Raw genomic sequence first — 16,569 nt, 5'->3', positions numbered from 1 at the left:
GGGGACCACGGCGCTGACCGGGTTAATATGTGCCATTACACACTCAGCGTTGCTGAGTGTGTTTATGTATAGGGACTGCCGCACTGACCGCCGCGGCCATGGAAACACTGCGGCGCGGCGCGGCTGGGACTTGTAGTGCGCCGGGGACTTTCACGACGGCCGCGCTTTTATGGCGGCCGCGTTTATTACTAGAGTCCCCGGCTTTTTGCGGCCTAGTTTCCTTTCCTCCCGCCCACAGCCCTGACAGGCAGAGGAAGGGCGGGACGCTGCACAGAACGAGCAGCACTGAGGGCTGGAGCATGCTTTGCATACTCCACCCCTCTCACTGTGCACAGTGCGGGCACCAGTTCCCGCTCTTTCTGGGTCACGCCCACGGCTCCCTCCTCTCCTCAGGACGCCGGCAGCCATTCCTGTCAGCTCCTCGGACGCAGCAGAGGGGGACAAAGTCTGGGAGACCCAGGCAGGGACTTTGGTGGCCTCACAACCGCTTTAGGCGGGTGGTAAGCAGCACCTGTGGTGCTAGCCCCATTGTGCAGTAGTGTAACATTATATGTTTATGGTATATATGTTTTACACTGTATGGTGCACAGTTGATTTCTGGCTATATACCCTATTGTGTTACTCAGGGAAGATAATATCATGGCGCCCACGAAAGGCAGGGGTGCCAAAACACAGGCTTATTATGTTGCCTGCACCGCATGTACGACCCCGCTACCGGCAGGTTCCACTGACCCTCATTGTGTGCACTGTTCGGCCCCTGTGGCACTTACTCAGCCGGAGCCTTTGCTAAGAGGGGCCCAGGGGGAGCCACCTGCTAACACTGTTCAGGTGACGGGGACGAAGTTTGCAAAACTCTCTGAGACTATGGCTAAGATACTAGAAGCCTTGCAGTCCAGGCCGGTATCTCAGCACAGGGACTCTGTTGATTCTTTGTTCCCTGGCCCACCTCAGCTGGACCAACAATGTCCTCCCGGGGTATCTCATGGATCCCAGGCTGAGGGTTCTGACACAGACCCCAGCCCCAGACCGACTAAGCGAGCTCGCTTAGATTTTCCCTCGACATCATCATATTGTGCAGGGTCTGAGAGGGGGGAATCTCTGGTTGATGATGCGGAGACAGCTGATCAGGATTCTGATCCTGAGGCCGCTCTCAATCTTGATACTCCGGACGGGGACGCCATAGTGAACGACCTTATTGCGTCCATCAATCGTATGTTGGATATTTCTCCCTCAGCTCCTCCGGTGGAGGAGTCAGCTTCTCAGCAGGAGAAATTCCGTTTCAGGTTTCCCAAGCGTACACCGAGTATGTTTCTGGACCACTCTGATTTCAGAGAGGCAGTTCAGAATCACCATGCTTGTCCAGATAAGCGTTTTTCTAAGCGCCTTAAGGATACACGTTACCCTTTCCCCCCTGACGTGGTCAAAAGTTGGGCTCAGTGTCCCAAAGTGGATCCTCCAATCTCCAGACTGGCAGCTAGATCCATACTTGCAGTGGAAGATGGGGCTTCACTCAAAGATGCCACTGACAGGCAGATGGAACTCTGGTTGAAATCCATCTATGAAGCTATCGGCGCTTCTTTTGCCCCAGCGTTCGCAGCCGTATGGGCGCTACAAGCTATCTCAGCAGGTCAAGCGCAAATTGACGCAGCCACACGCACGTCCGCGCCACAGGTGGCGTCCATAACCACTCAGACGTCGGCATTTGCGTCTTACGCTATTAATGCTGTCCTGGACTCTGCGAGCCGTACGGCGGTTGCAGCCGCCAATTCGGTGGTACTCCGCAGGGCCTTGTGGCTACGGGAATGGAAGGCAGATTCTGTTTCCAAAAAGCGCTTAACCAGTTTGCCAATTTCTGGCGACCGATTGTTTGGCGAGCGTTTGGATGAAATCATCAAACAATCCAAGGGAAAGGATACATCCTTACCCCAGCCCAAACCGAACATACCCCAACAGAGGAAGGGGCAGTCGAGGTTTCGGTCCTTTCGGGGCGCGGGCAGGTCCCAATTCTCCTCGTCCAAAAGGCCTCAGAAAGATCAAAGGAACTCTGACGCATGGCGGTCTAAGTCACGTCCTAAAAAGGCCACCGGAGGTGCCGCTACCAAAGCGGCTTCCTCATGACTTTCGGCCTCCTCACTCCGCATCTTCGGTCGGTGGCAGGCTCTCCCGCTTTTGCGACGCCTGGCTGCCACGGGTAAAAGACAGTTGGGTGAGAGACATTCTGTCTCACGGTTACAAGATAGAGTTCACCTCTCGTCCCCCGACTCGATTCTTCAGGTCATCCCCGCCTCCCGAGCGAGCCGAGGCTCTTCTGCAGGCGCTGGGCACTCTGAAGGCAGAAGGAGTGGTGGTCCCTGTTCCTCTTCAGCAACAGGGCCACGGTTTTTACTCCAACTTGTTTGTGGTCCCAAAGAAGGACGGGTCTTTCCGTCCTGTCCTGGACCTGAAACTTCTCAACAAATACGTAACGACCAGGTGGTTCCGGATGGAATCTCTCCGCTCCGTCATCGCCTCAATGTCCCAAAGAGATTTCCTTGCATCGATCGATATCAAAGATGCTTATCTCCACGTACCGATTGCTCCAGAGCACCAGCGCTTCTTGCGCTTCGCCATAGAAAACAAACACCTGCAGTTCGTGGCACTGCCGTTCGGCCTGGCAACAGCCCCACGGGTTTTCACCAAGGTTATGGCTACTGTAGTAGCGGTCCTCCACTCTCAGGGTCACTCGGTGATCCCTTACTTGGACGATCTCCTGATCAAGGCACCCTCTCAAGAGGCATGCCAACACAGCCTCGACGCTACCCTGGAGACTCTCCAGAGTTTCGGGTGGATCATCAATTTTCCAAAGTCAAATCTGACACCGGCCCAATCGCTCACATACCTTGGCATGGAGTTTCATACCCTCTCAGCGATAGTGAAGCTTCCGCTGATCAAGCAGCGGTCACTACAGACAGGGGTACAATCTCTCCTTCAAGGCCAGTCACACCCCTTGAGGCGCCTCATGCACTTCCTGGGGAAGATGGTGGCAGCAATGGAGGCAGTTCCTTTCGCGCAGTTTCACCTGCGTCCTCTTCAATGGGACATCCTACGCAAATGGGACAGGAAGCCGACGTCCCTCGACAGGAACGTCTCCCTCTCTCAGGCGACCAAAGCTTCCCTTCGGTGGTGGCTTCTTCCCACTTCATTATCGAAGGGGAAATCCTTCCTACCCCCATCCTGGGAGGTGGTCACGACGGACGCGAGTCTGTCAGGGTGGGGAGCGGTTTTTCTCCACCACAGGGCTCAGGGTACGTGGACCCAGCAAGAGTCCTCGCTTCAGATCAATGTTCTGGAAATACGGGCAGTGTATCTTGCCCTGAAAGCGTTCCAGCAGTGGCTGGAAGGCAAGCAGATCAGAATTCAGTCGGACAATTCCACAGCGGTGGCATACATCAACCACCAAGGCGGCACACGCAGTCGGCAAGCCTTCCAGGAAGTCCGGCGGATTTTGATGTGGGTGGAAGCCACGGCCTCCACCTTCTCTGCAGTTCACATTCCAGGCGTGGAAAACTGGGAAGCAGATTATCTCAGTCGCCAGGGCATGGACGCAGGGGAATGGTCCCTTCACCCGGACGTGTTTCAGGAGATCTGTTGCCGCTGGGGGGTGCCGGACGTCGACCTCATGGCGTCCCGGCACAACAACAAGGTACCGACGTTCATGGCACGGTCTCAAGATCCCAGAGCTCTGGCGGCAGACGCCTTAGTTCAGGATTGGTCGCAGTTTCAGCTTCCTTATGTGTTTCCTCCGCTGGCACTGTTGCCCAGAGGGTTACGCAAGATCAGGGCCGACTGCCGCCGCGTCATCCTCGTCGCTCCAGACTGGCCGAGGCGGTTGTGGTACCCGGATCTGTGGCATCTCACGGTCGGCCAACCGTGGGCACTACCAGACCGACCAGACTTGCTATCTCAAGGGCCGTTTTTCCATCTGAATTCTGCGGCCCTCAACCTGACTGTGTGGCCATTGAGTCCTGGATCCTAGCGTCTTCAGGGTTATCTCAAGACGTCATTGCCACTATGAGACAGGCTAGGAAACCAACGTCCGCCAAGATCTACCACAGGACGTGGAAAATTTTCCTGTCGTGGTGCTCTGCTCAGGGTTTTTCTCCCTGGCCTTTTGCCTTGCCCACTTTTCTGTCCTTCCTTCAATCTGGACTGGAAAAGGGTTTGTCGCTCAACTCCCTTAAGGGACAAGTCTCAGCGCTCTCTGTGTTTTTCCAGAAGCGCCTAGCCAGACTTCCACAGGTACGCACGTTCCTGCAGGGGGTTTGTCACATCGTTCCTCCTTACAAGCGGCCGTTAGAACCCTGGGATCTGAACAGGGTGCTGCTGGTTCTTCAGAAACCACCATTCGAGCCAATGAGAGATATTTCTCTCTCACGCCTTTCGCAGAAAGTGGTTTTTCTAGTAGCAGTCACTTCACTTCGGAGAGTGTCTGAGCTAGCAGCGCTGTCATGCAAAGCCCCTTTCCTGGTTTTTCACCAGGACAAGGTGGTTCTGCGTCCGGTTCCGGAATTTCTCCCTAAGGTGGTATCCCCCTTTCATCTCAATCAGGATATCTCCTTACCTTCTTTTTGTCCTCATCCAGTTCACCAATGTGAAAAGGATTTGCACTTGTTAGATCTGGTGAGAGCACTCAGACTCTACATTTCTCGTACGGCGCCTCTGCGCCACTCGGATGCACTCTTTGTCCTTGTCGCTGGCCAGCGTAAAGGGTCACAGGCTTCCAAATCAACCTTGGCTCGGTGGATCAAGGAGCCAATTCTCGAAGCCTACCGTTCGGCTGGGCTTCCGGTTCCCTCAGGGCTGAAGGCCCATTCTACCAGAGCCGTGGGCGCGTCCTGGGCTTTGAGGCACCAGGCTACGGCTCAGCAGGTGTGTCAGGCGGCTACCTGGTCGAGCCTGCACACTTTCACGAAACACTAGCAGGTGCATACCTATGCTTCGGCGGATGCCAGCCTAGGTAGACGAGTCCTTCAGGCGGCGGTTGCCCACCTGTAGGAAGAGGCCGTTTTACGGCTCTCTTACGAGGTATTATTTTACCCACCCAGGGACTGCTTTTGGACGTCCCAATTGTCTGGGTCTCCCAATGGAGCGACAAAGAAGAAGGGAATTTTGTTTACTTACCGTAAATTCATTTTCTTCTAGCTCCAATTGGGAGACCCAGCGCCCGCCCCTGTTTTTTTGTGTACACATGTTGTTCATGTTGAATGGTTTCAGTTCTCCGATATTCCTTCGGATTGAAGTTACTTTAAACCAGTTTATAATTCTTTTTCCTCCTTCTTGCTTTTGCACCAAAACTGAGGAGCCCGTGGGAGCACGGGGGGTGTATAGGCAGAAGGGGAGGGGCTTAACACTTTTGAGTGTAATACTTTGTGCGGCCTCCGGAGGCATAGCCTATACACCCAATTGTCTGGGTCTCCCAATTGGAGCTAGAAGAAAAGGAATTTACGGTAAGTAAACAAAATTCCCTTCTTTGCTTCATCGTCTTCTGATTGCCAATTATTGTCTCTTCTAAATGGGCAAATACTCCGAAATAAGCAGAAGGCCCCCGAGCGCTGGGTCACCGGCCTCCTGTGCACCACACATTGCACCACACATTGCACCACACATTGCCAGCTTTATCTCTGCTTATGCCAATCATTGTCCCCGTGGTATCGCTGTGAACACTCTGCAAAATGATAAAAGAGAATTGTATTAAAAATTATGTTCGATCTGTCCATCCGCGATTTGATAAACGACTGCAGAGGAATCTAGAACTTACTTGTCATTTGTGTTCAGTTTTATCAGATGCAAAGGAAACGCCTCCTCTTATTCCGCCCAAGAAGCCCAAAGTTCTGGAAAAGAAGTACAAGGTATGAAACCTATACCAGCTATCGTGATTGTGTATGAGGCAATTTACAAGCGAATCATTGAACATATTATGCACAGGTTAATCCATGCAAACATAGGAGGCCTGTCCTCATGACTGTCCTGTACGGATCACTCCAGCACATGGATTGCTTAGTGCGGGCTCTATCACACAATGTATGGGATTCATCCTCATAGCACCCTCTAGTGGCTGTCAGCTACAAGACATTTTTTCGTCATTATGCAGGACTTCACGATGAGCTGGAAAAATCTGGAAAGTCCTAATTTTATAAGCATAATGCTAATTTAAGTCAAGACCGTTTTAAATGGAAGTGTTTCACCCCTAAAAATAAAACCATTTATACTTTCATCAAGGAGACTTAGGGCGGCTTTGCACGTTGCAACATCGCAGGGGCGATGTTGGTGGGGGTCAAATCGAAAGTGACGCACATCCGGCGTCACTTTCGACATCGTAGTATGTAAATCCTAGATGATACGATGAACGAGCGCAAAAGCTTCGTTATCGTATCATCAGTGTATTCTCCGACATTTCCATAATGCCGCTGCTGCGACGGTACGATGTTGTTCCTCGTTACTGTGGCAGCACACATCGCTGTGTGAAAAGCCGCAGGAGAGAGGAACAACTCCTACCTGCGTCCCGGCTGCGATGAGAAGGAAGGAGGTGGGCGGGATGTTTACATCCTGCTCATCTCCGCCCCTCCGCCGCTATTGGCCGCCTGCCGTGTGACGTCGCTATGATGCCGCACGACCCGCCCTCTTAGAAAGGAGGCGGGTCGCCGGCCAGAGCGACGGTCGCAGGGCAGGTGAGTGCATTTGAAGCTGGCATAGCGATAATGTTCGCTACGGCAGCTATCACTAAATATCGTACCTACGACGGGGGCGGGGACTATCGCGTGCGACATCGCAGCATCGGTTTGCGATGTCGCAACGTGCAAAGCCCGCCTTAGCCCTATAACAATTGCACTTATAGTCCACATTTTACTTGTTTTACAGAAAACCTGTTTATTACATATATTATTGAGGCATCTTGTGTGCACCCTGGTGTCACCGTTCTATCTCCTCCGCACCAACCCTTGTGTTGATTGACAGCGTTCGCTTTGTAGAATTGTATTGTCATCCCTGCCCAGACTGTAGTATGTCAGTATGGGCAGGTGTGCTCTCATCCCTCTCTCCTGTCTGCAGCGGCCACACTCTGCACACAGGTTCACACAATAGCGGGCAGCCGATGCTGTCAGTAGAGGGTGATAAGTCCACACCTGCACACGCTGACACTGCAGGAGCAGGTGTGCTCTCATCCCTCTCTCCTGTCTGCAGCGGCCGCACGCTGCACACAGGATCACACAATAGCGGGCAGCCGATGCTGTCAGTAGAGGGTGATAAGAGCGCTCCTGCACACACTGACACTGCAGGAGCAGGTGTGCTCTCATCACCCTCTCCTGTCTGCAGCGGGGCCGATGCTGTCAGTAGAGGGTGATAAGAGCGCTCCTGCAGGTTGAGCTCAATGTACAGAGCTGCTCCATTTGCTCCAGTTCCTTACTCTGCATCTGGTGTCCTCGGAAGCTGTAAACTGATCTATGGATCATGGATTGTGAACAAGGGTGTCTCCGAAACGCGTCTTGTCAGTTTTATTGGATTTTAATGGATCAATAAAATTTGTTTTCTTTATCGTTCCTATGGGAGACCCAGACATTGGGTGTATAGCTTCTGCCTCCGGAGGACACACAAAGTACTACACTCAAAAGTGTAGCTCCTCCCTCTGAGCTTATACACCCCCTGGAGAACCAGATCTAGCCAGTTTATCGTTTTGTGTTCAGGAGGCATACATCCACACATGCATTCTCATCTGATTTTTCATTTTTGGAAAGAATTTGAAGAAAAGCGGGTCCAAGCCTGGACCCCCGGCATGTCCCTTCTCACCCCACTGTGTCGGCGGTGCTGTTAAGGTTGATTCCAAGGCTGGAGCCTTACATGCCGTGCTCCTTCACCATCCCTCCGGGCTCTGGCTTGAAGTGGGAGCCAGCACGGTTCTCCATGCTTGGCAGGAGACCGGTCTCCATCCGCAGCCCTTCAGGATCCTGCTGGACCGGAGCACTCATCCCCAGGGACTTGGAACCCTGCGTCTCAGCAAGCTAAGTACCTGAGACGTTTATATATTGGGGGTCGCTGTACTTTATTGTTGTGGGAGAGTGTGCTGAGTGAGTTTTATGACATTTCCGGCGGGTTCTCTGGCTGTCGCCTGAGAACCGCGCCGATGGTGCCTGCGCGCCGGCCGCACCGCTCAAATTTAGGCCCCGGCTTCGCCGGAGGCCTACTTTCGGTTTCACTGCCCTCGCATGTCATTCATGCAGAGGGACAGCGCGGCTCCGCCCAGCGGCCGTTTTGCACAGGGGAGAGACACTCCTCACTGGGTACATGTCTCCTCCCCTGTAAGTCTCTATGGCCCTCCAGATCCCGCTCCCAGAGTGAGTCCCGCCCCCTCTCTTCGCTCCGGCGGCCATTTTCTCAGCGTTTTTTCCTGCGATCAGCATTGGTCTGCTGAGGTGCTTGGGGGTCCGGACTTCGGGATCTGGAGGGCACACAACACCGCTCCAGTGGTCTGGCAAGCCACAACCTCTGGTTGTGGACCTCTGTATATACTCTCTGGCGGTCACTCTGGCAGAGCCCCCACTTCAGCAGCATGTCTCACACGAGGAGCAAGGCTCCAAAGCTGTATTCAGTATGCACTGCATGTAAGCTCGTGCTGCCTCAACCGAGCACCTATCCACATTGTGATGCCTGCTCTAACCTGACGATGCCTCAGCCTGGAATCGCCCCCCCAGTGGTCTCTCCGGCTGCTCCGGCTCCTGTGGCTGATCCCCCTGCTTGGGTAGAATCCTTTTCTAGGTCTATCTCCCAGTCCTTTGCCGACTCCATGGGACAGCTGTCCAGGACTTTGCTGAACATGCATCAGCCCCCTTCACAGGGAGCCTCTGCTGCTAGGGCTCTCTCAGGACCGGAGCTCACAGAGGATTCATCATCTGGTCCCAGACCCCGTCCTCCTAAAAGGAGACGCAGGGCTCCCTCTCCTTCCTCGTCTCTTTTTCAGAAGCTGACTCGCAGGACGAGGAGGATGCCTTTACAGGGGGCTCGGAGGCTAACTCCATGTGCCCCATTGATCTGTCCGAAAGTGACTCAGATGTTAGTGATTTGATTGCGTCCATTAATTCTGTGCTGGATCTCAATCCGCCAGTATCAGAGGAGCAACCCTCTCTGGCAGAAAAGCACCAGTTTACCTCTCCTAAGAGGACAAAGAGTGTGTTCTTTAACCACTCCAGTTTTCAGGCCGCTGTGACCAAGCCCAGGGCCTGTCCTGACAAACGCTTCCCAAAGCGTGGTTCTGATGACCGTTTTCCCTTTCCACCTGAGGTGGTCAAGGAGTGGGCTCATTCACCAAAGGTAGACACCCCGGTGTCTAGACTCTCAGCCCGGACCGTTGTATCAGTGGCTGACGGCACCTCTCTTAAGGATTCCACTGACCGCCAGGTTGACCTTCTGGCCAAATCTGTATATGAGGTGGCAGGGGCCTCGTTCTCCCCAACTTTTGCAGCAGTGTGGGCTCTCAAAGCCATCTCTGCTTCTCTAGAGGAGATACATTCCCTCACCAGGGAATCTATGCCTGAGATGGTTACCTTAACTTCCCAAGCTTCAGCTTTTTCATCCTATGCCATGTCTGCCATGCTGGAGGCTTTTCATCGCACTGCGGTGGCTTCGGCTAATTCCCTCGCTATCCTCAGGATCTTGTGGCTTCGAGAGTGGAAGGCAGATGCTTCTTCAAAGAAGTACCTTGCTGGACTCCCTTTTGCTGGGTCCAGGCTGTTCGGTGAACAGCTGGATGAAATTATTAAGGAAGCTACTGGCGGGAAGAGTACTTCCATGCCACAAACCAAAACCAGGAAACCTGTCCAGGGTAGGAATCAGTCGAGGTTTCGTTCCTTTCGTTCCTCCAACTGGTCGATCTCTAAGCCCTCGGCCTCGTCCACTAACTCAGCCAAGGACCAAAAATCCAACTGACGCACAAAAGCGCGTCCACAGAAGACCGCAGGTGCTGCTGCCACTAAGGCAGCCTCCTCTTGACTATCTGTTCGCGCCAGCAACGTCCTTGGTCGGTGGCAGGCTCTCCCACTTTGGCGACGCGTGGTTTCAACACGTCTCCGATCAGTGGGTGCGGGATATCATCTCCCACGGCTACAGGATAGAATTCTCTTCCAACCCACCAGACAGATTTTTTTTGTCAACTCCCCCCTGCTGCAAGGCCGCCGCCTTCTCTCAGACCGTGGCATCCTTGCAGGCCAACGGAGTAATTGTACCGGTTCCCGCCCGGGAACGGTTCAGAGTTTTCTACTCAAATCTCTTCCTAGTCCCCAAAAAGGACGGTTCCTTCCGGCCCATCCTGGATCTCAAGCTTGTCAACAAGCATGTTCAGGTGCGGCATTTTCGCATGGAGTCTCTGCGGTCAGTCATTGCCTCAATGACCCAAGGGGATTTCCTGGCATCCATCGACATCAGAGATGCCTATCTCCATGTGCCAATTGCAGTTTCACACCAGCGTTGGCTACGTTTTGCAATCGGAGAGGAACATTTCCAATTCGTGGCTCTTCCCTTCGGGTTAGCCACGGCCCCTCGGGTATTCACCAAGGTCATGGCAGCAGTGGTTGCGGTTCTGCACCTCCAGGGGTTGGCAGTGATTCCTTACCTGGACGACCTTCTAGTCAAGGCCTCATCCAGCGCAGACTGTCAGCGGAGTGTCTCGCTCACTCTCGCCACTCTAGCCCAATTCGGGTGGCTTGTCAATCTGCCCAAATCCACTCTGACTCCGACCCAGAGGCTCACGTACCTAGGGATGCAGTTCGAGACTCTGCCGGCACTTGTGAAGTTGCCCTTAATCAAACAGCAGTCCCTACAACTGGCGGTGTGCTCTCTGCTGAGGCCCCGCCGTTATTCCATCAGGCACCTGATGCAGGTGCTGGGTCAGATGGTGGCGTCAATGGAGGCTGTTCCCTTTGCCCAGTTCCATCTGCGTCCACTGCAGCTGGACATTCTCCGCTGTTGGGACAAGCGGCCTTCCTACTTGCACAGGTTAGTGGCTCTGTCGCCACAGACCAGGAGCTCTCTTCAGTGGTGGCTTCGGCCCCTCTCCCTGTCTCAGGGACGCTCCTTCCTGGCCCCGTCCTGGGTGATCCTCACCACGGATGCCAGTCTATCCGGCTGGGGAGCGGTATGTCTCCACCGCCGAGCACAGGGCACTTGGACTCCGTCCGAGTCAGCCCTCTCGATCAATGTGCTGGAAACCAGAGCCGTGCTTCTGGCTCTCCTAGCTTTTCACCACCTATTGGCGGGCAAGCACATCCGAGTCCAGTCAGACAACGCGACAGCGGTTGCCTACATCAATCACCAAGGCGGGACACGCAGCCGCCTGGCAATGTTGGAGGTACAACGCATCCTTCAATGGACGGAGGACTCCAAGTCCACCATATCCGCAGTCCACATCCCAGGCGTGGAAAACTGGGAGGCAGATTATCCCAGCCGTCAAACCGTGGACAGTGGCGAGTGGTCCCTGCATCCGGCAGTGTTTCAGTCAATCTGCCGCAAGTGGGGCACTCCGGACGTGGACCTAATGGCATCCCGTCACAACAACAAAGTCCCGGTTTACGTGGCTCGCTCCCACGATCCTCAGGCATTCGCCGCGGACGCTCTGGTTCAAGACTGGTCCCAGTTTCGTCTGTCCTACGTGTTTCCCCCTCTAGCTCTCTTGCCCAGAGTCATGCGCAAGATCAGAATGGAGGGCCGTCGAGTCATCCTCATTGCTCCGGACTGGCCCAGGCGAGCTTGGTATCCTGACCTGCTCCATCTGTCCGTAGAGGTGCCGTGGCATCTTCCGGACCGTCCAGACCTTCTCTCACAAGGTCCGTTTTTCCGCCAGAATTCTGCGGCTCTCAGATTGACGGCGTGGCTCTTGAGTCCTGGATCTTGACGGCTTCTGGTATCCCCCCTGAAGTCATCTCCACTATGACTCGGGCCCGGAAGTCTTCCTCTGCCAAGATCTATCACAGGACTTGGAAAATTTTCCTGTCCTGGTGTCGCTCTTCCGGCCATGCTCCTTGGCCTTTTTCCTTGCCGACCCTTCTGTCTTTTCTACAGTCCGGTCTGCAGCTGGGACTGTCCCTCAACTCTCTCAAGGGACAAGTCTCGGCTCTGTCAGTGCTGTTCCAGCGGCGTATCGCCCGGCTGGCTCAGGTCCGCACCTTCATGCAAGGTGCGTCTCACATCATTCCGCCTTACCGGCGGCCCTTGGATCCCTGGGACCTCAATGTGGTTCTCACGGTTTTGCAGAAACCCCCCTTTGAGCCTCTTAGGGAGGTTTCTTTGTTTCGTCTTTCACAGAAAGTGGTCTTTCTAGTGGCCATAACTTCCCTCAGGAGAGTCTCTGATTTGGCTGCGCTCTCTTCGGAGTCACCTTTTTTGGTTTTTCATCAAGACAAGGTGGTTCTCCGTCCGACTCCGGACTTTCTCCCTAAGGTGGTTTCTCCTTTCCACCTTAACCAGGACATTACCCTACCTTCCTTTTGTCCGGCTCCTGTTCATCGCTTTGAAAAAGCGTTGCATACTCTGGATCTGGTGCGTGCTCTCCGGATCTATGTGTCTCGCACCGCTGCGCTTAGGCGGTGCACCTCTCTTTTTGTGCTAACCACAGGTCGGTGCAAGGGCCTCTCTGCTTCTAAGCTAACCTTAGCCCGTTGGATTAGGTCGGCCATTTCGGATGCCTACCAGTGTTCTCAGGTGCCTCCCCCGCCGGGGATCAAGGCACACTCGACCAGAGCTGTCGGTGCCTCTTGGGCTTTCAGGCACCAGGCTACGGCTCAGCAAGTCTGTCAGGCTGCCAACTTGGACTAGCCTGCATACCTTTTCAAAGCACTACCAAGTGCATGCTCATGCTTCGGCAGATGCGAGCTTGGGCAGACGCATCCTTCAGGCGGCTGTCGCTCATTTGTGAAGTTAGGCTCCGCCTACTTCTTAGTTTTTCTGTTTATTCCCACCCATGGACTGCTTTGAGACGTCCCAATGTCTGGGTCTCCCATAGGAACGATAAAGAAAAAGAGAATTTTGTTTACTTACCGTAAATTCTTTTTCTTATAGTTCCGTATTGGGAGACCCAGCTCCCTCCCTGTTGCCTGTTGGCAGTTTCTTGTTCCGCGTGTTATCACCGGCTGTTGTCGTGGACAGAGTCTCTGCTTGTTCCGGTTCTTGCTCTGTTTTTACTTGTGGGTGGCTATTCTCCTTCAGCTTTTGCACTAAACTGGCTAGATCTGGTTCTCCAGGGGGTGTATAAGCTCAGAGGGAGGAGCTACACTTTTGAGTGTAGTACTTTGTGTGTCCTCCGGAGGCAGAAGCTAAACACCCATGGTCTGGGTCTCCCAATACGGAACTATAAGAAAAAGAATTTACGGAAAGTAAACAAAATTCTCTTTCTTCATCGTTCCTTATGGGAGACCCAGACCATGGGTGTATAGCTTCTGCCTCCGGAGGACACACAAAGTACTACACTAAAAAGTGTAGCTCCTCCCTCCTAGCAGATACACCCCCTGGATAACCAAATCTAGCCAGTTCAATGCTTTGTGTTCAGGAGGCACACATCCACACATGCATTCTCATCTGATTTTTGATTTTAAAGAGTTGGAAGAAAAGCGGGTCCAAGCTGGACCCCCGGCATGTCCCTTCTCACCCCACTGTGTCAGCGGTGTTGTTAAGGTTGTTTTCAAGGCTGGAGCCTTACATGCCGCGCTCCTTCACCATCCCTCGGGCTCTGGCTTGAAGTGGGAGCCAGCACGGTTCTCACTGCTTTACAGGAGACCGGTCTCCATCCGCAGCCCTTTCAGGACCCTGCCGGATGGAGCACTCATCCCTCAGGGACCTGGCCCTGCGTCTCTCAAGCTAAGTATTTGAGACGTTATTGTCAGGGGGTCCCTTGCATCTTTATTGTTGGGGAGAGTGTGTCAGTTTACTTTGGGACATTTCCGGCCGGTTCTCTGGTTTTCACTTGAGAACCGCGCCGAGGGTGCCTGCGCGCCGGCCGCATTGTAAAATTTAGGCCCCGGCTTCGGCTGCGGCCTACTTTCGTTTTCACTGCCCCTGCATGTCAGTCATGCAGAGGGACAGTGCGCCGCCGCCCACCGGCCGTTCAGCAGAGGGGAGGACACTCCTCTCTGAGGAGATGTTTCCCTCCCCTGTATATCTCCTTGGCCCTCCGGTTCCCGCTCTTGGACTTGGCCCCGCCCCCCCTCCTCACTCCGGCGCCATTTTTTCAGCGTTCTCACACTGATCGGCGCTGGCTGCTGCATCTCTGCATCCTGTCTGGGGGTCCGAGCTGTGGGATCCGGAGGGCACACAAAACGGTCTGGTAAGCCACAACCTCTGGTTGTGGGCCTTCTTATACACTCTCTGGGGGTCATTCTGAAGGAGTGTGTTCTTACTGCAGAGCCCCCACCTCAGCAGCATGTCTCACACTAGGAGCAAGGCTGCAAGGCTGTACTCAATATGCACTGCATGTAAGCTCGTACTGCCTGAACCGAGCACATATCCTCATTGTGATGCCTGCTCTAACATGGTGGTGCCTCAGCCTGGAGTCTCCCCAGTGGTCCCTCAGGCTGCTCCGGCCCCGGTGGCTGAACCCCCGGCTTGGGTAGAATTGTTTTCTAAGTCTATCTCCCAGTCCTTTGCCGACTCCATGGGAGAGTTGTCCCGGACTCTGCTGAGCATGCATCAGCCCCCTTCTCAGGGCGCCTCTGCTGCTACGGCTCGCTCTGCAGAGCTCACAGAGGATTCTTCATCTGTTCCCAGACCCCGTCCTCCCAAAAGGAGACGCAGGGTCCCCTCTCCTTCCTCGTCCCGCGGCTCCGATTCACGAGCCGATTCGCAGGACGAGGAGGATGTCTTTACTGGGGGCTCGGACGCTACCTCCATGTGCCCCATTGATCTGAACGAGGGTGATGCAGATGTTAGTGATTTGATTGCGTCCATTAATTCTGTACTGGACCTCAATCCGCCAGTATCAGAGGAGCAACCCTCTCTGGCAGAAAAGCACCAGTTTACCTTGCCTAAGAGAACAAGGAGTGTGTTCTTTAACCACTCCAGTTTTCAGGCCACTGTGTCCATGCCCAGAGCCTGTCCTGACAAACGCTTCCCAAAGCGTGGTTCTGATGACCGTTTTCCTTTTCCACCAGAGGTGGTCAAGGAGTGGGCTCACTCACCAAAGGTAGACCCTCCGGTGTCTAGACTCTCAGCCTGGACAGTGGTATCTGTGGCTGATGGCACCTCACTTAAGGATCCCACTGACCGCCAGGTTGACCTCCTGGCCAATTCTGTCTATGAGGCGGCAGGGGCCTCGTTCTCCCCGACTTTTGCAGCAGTGTGGGCTCTCAAAGCCATCTCTGCTTCTCTAGAGGAGATGCATGCCCTCACCAGGGACTGTATGCCTGAATTGGTTGCCTTAACTTCCCAGGCTTCAGCCTTTTCAGCCTACGCCGTGTCTGCCATGCTGGAGGCTTTTCACCGCACTGTGGTGGCCTCCGCCAATTCCCTCGCTATCCGCAGGATCTTGTGGCTTCGAGAGTGGAAGGCAGATGCTTCCTCAAAGAAGTACCTTGCTGGGCTCCCATTTGCTGGGTCCAGGCTGTTCGGTGAACAACTGGATGAAATTATTAAGGAGGCTACGGGCGAGAAGAGTACTTCCTTGCCACAGACTAAAACCAGGAAACCTGTCCAGGGCAGGAACCAATCGAGGTTTCGTTCCTTTCGTTCCTCTATCTGGTCGTCCTCTAAGCCCTCGGCCTCGTCCACTAACTCAGCCAAGGACCAGAAGCCCACCTGGCGCAAGAAGCCACGTCCACAAAAGTCCGCATGAGCTGCTGCCACCAAGGCAGCCTCCTCTTGACTATCTGGCCGAGCCAGCAACGTCCTTGGTCGGTGGCAGGCTCTCCCACTTTGGCGACGTGTGGTTTCAACACGTCTCCGACCAGTGAGTGCGGGATATCATCTCCCACGGCTACAGGAGAGAGTTCTCTTCCAGCCCGCCAAACAGATTTTTTCTGTCAACTCCCCCCTGCTCCAAGGCCGCCGCCTTCTCTCAGGCCGTGGCATCCTTGCAGGCCAATGGAGTAATTGTACCGGTTCCCGCCAGGGAACGGTTCAGAGGTTTCTACTCAAATCTCTTCCTAGTCCCCAAAAAGGACGGTTCCTTCCGGCCCATCCTGGATCTCAAGCTTCTCAACAAGCATGTTCAGGTGCGGCATTTTCGCATGGAGTCTCTGCGATCAGTCATTGCCTCAATGACCCAAGGAGATTTCCTGGCATCCATCGACATCAGAGATGCCTATCTGCATGTGCCAATTGCAGTTTCACACCAGCGTTTGCTACGTTTTGCAATCGGAGAGGAACATTTCCAATTCGTGGCTCTCCCCTTCGGGTTAGCCACGGCCCCTCGAGTATTCACCAAGGTCATGGCAGCAGTGGTTGCGGTTCTGCACCTCCAGGGGTTGGCAGTAATTCCTTACCTGGACGACCTTCTTGTGAAGGCTTCATCCAGTGCAGACTGTCAGTGGAGTGTCTCGCTCACTCTCGCCACTCTTGTTC

At 54.1% G+C, this 16,569-nt stretch overlaps 1 protein-coding gene across 3 annotated transcripts in view; it reads left to right on the top strand.

The window, feature by feature from the left end:
* The window catches only part of PHF2 (PHD finger protein 2), a 361,868-nt gene that overhangs the window by 267,520 nt on the left and 77,779 nt on the right, over nt 1–16,569 (top strand). For all 3 annotated transcript variants that reach the window (XM_075321276.1, XM_075321279.1, XM_075321278.1), the window contains exon 16: nt 5,815–5,888. In XM_075321276.1, the coding sequence (XP_075177391.1) occupies nt 5,815–5,888 (74 nt within the window). The remainder of the gene's footprint in view (nt 1–5,814; nt 5,889–16,569) is intronic.

Source organism: Anomaloglossus baeobatrachus, chromosome 8, assembly GCF_048569485.1.
Source record: "Anomaloglossus baeobatrachus isolate aAnoBae1 chromosome 8, aAnoBae1.hap1, whole genome shotgun sequence".
Taxonomy (NCBI): Eukaryota; Metazoa; Chordata; class Amphibia; order Anura; family Aromobatidae; genus Anomaloglossus; species Anomaloglossus baeobatrachus.
The sequence above is the reverse complement of the archived record's forward strand: the minus strand, read 5'-3'. Positions and strand labels throughout refer to the sequence as shown.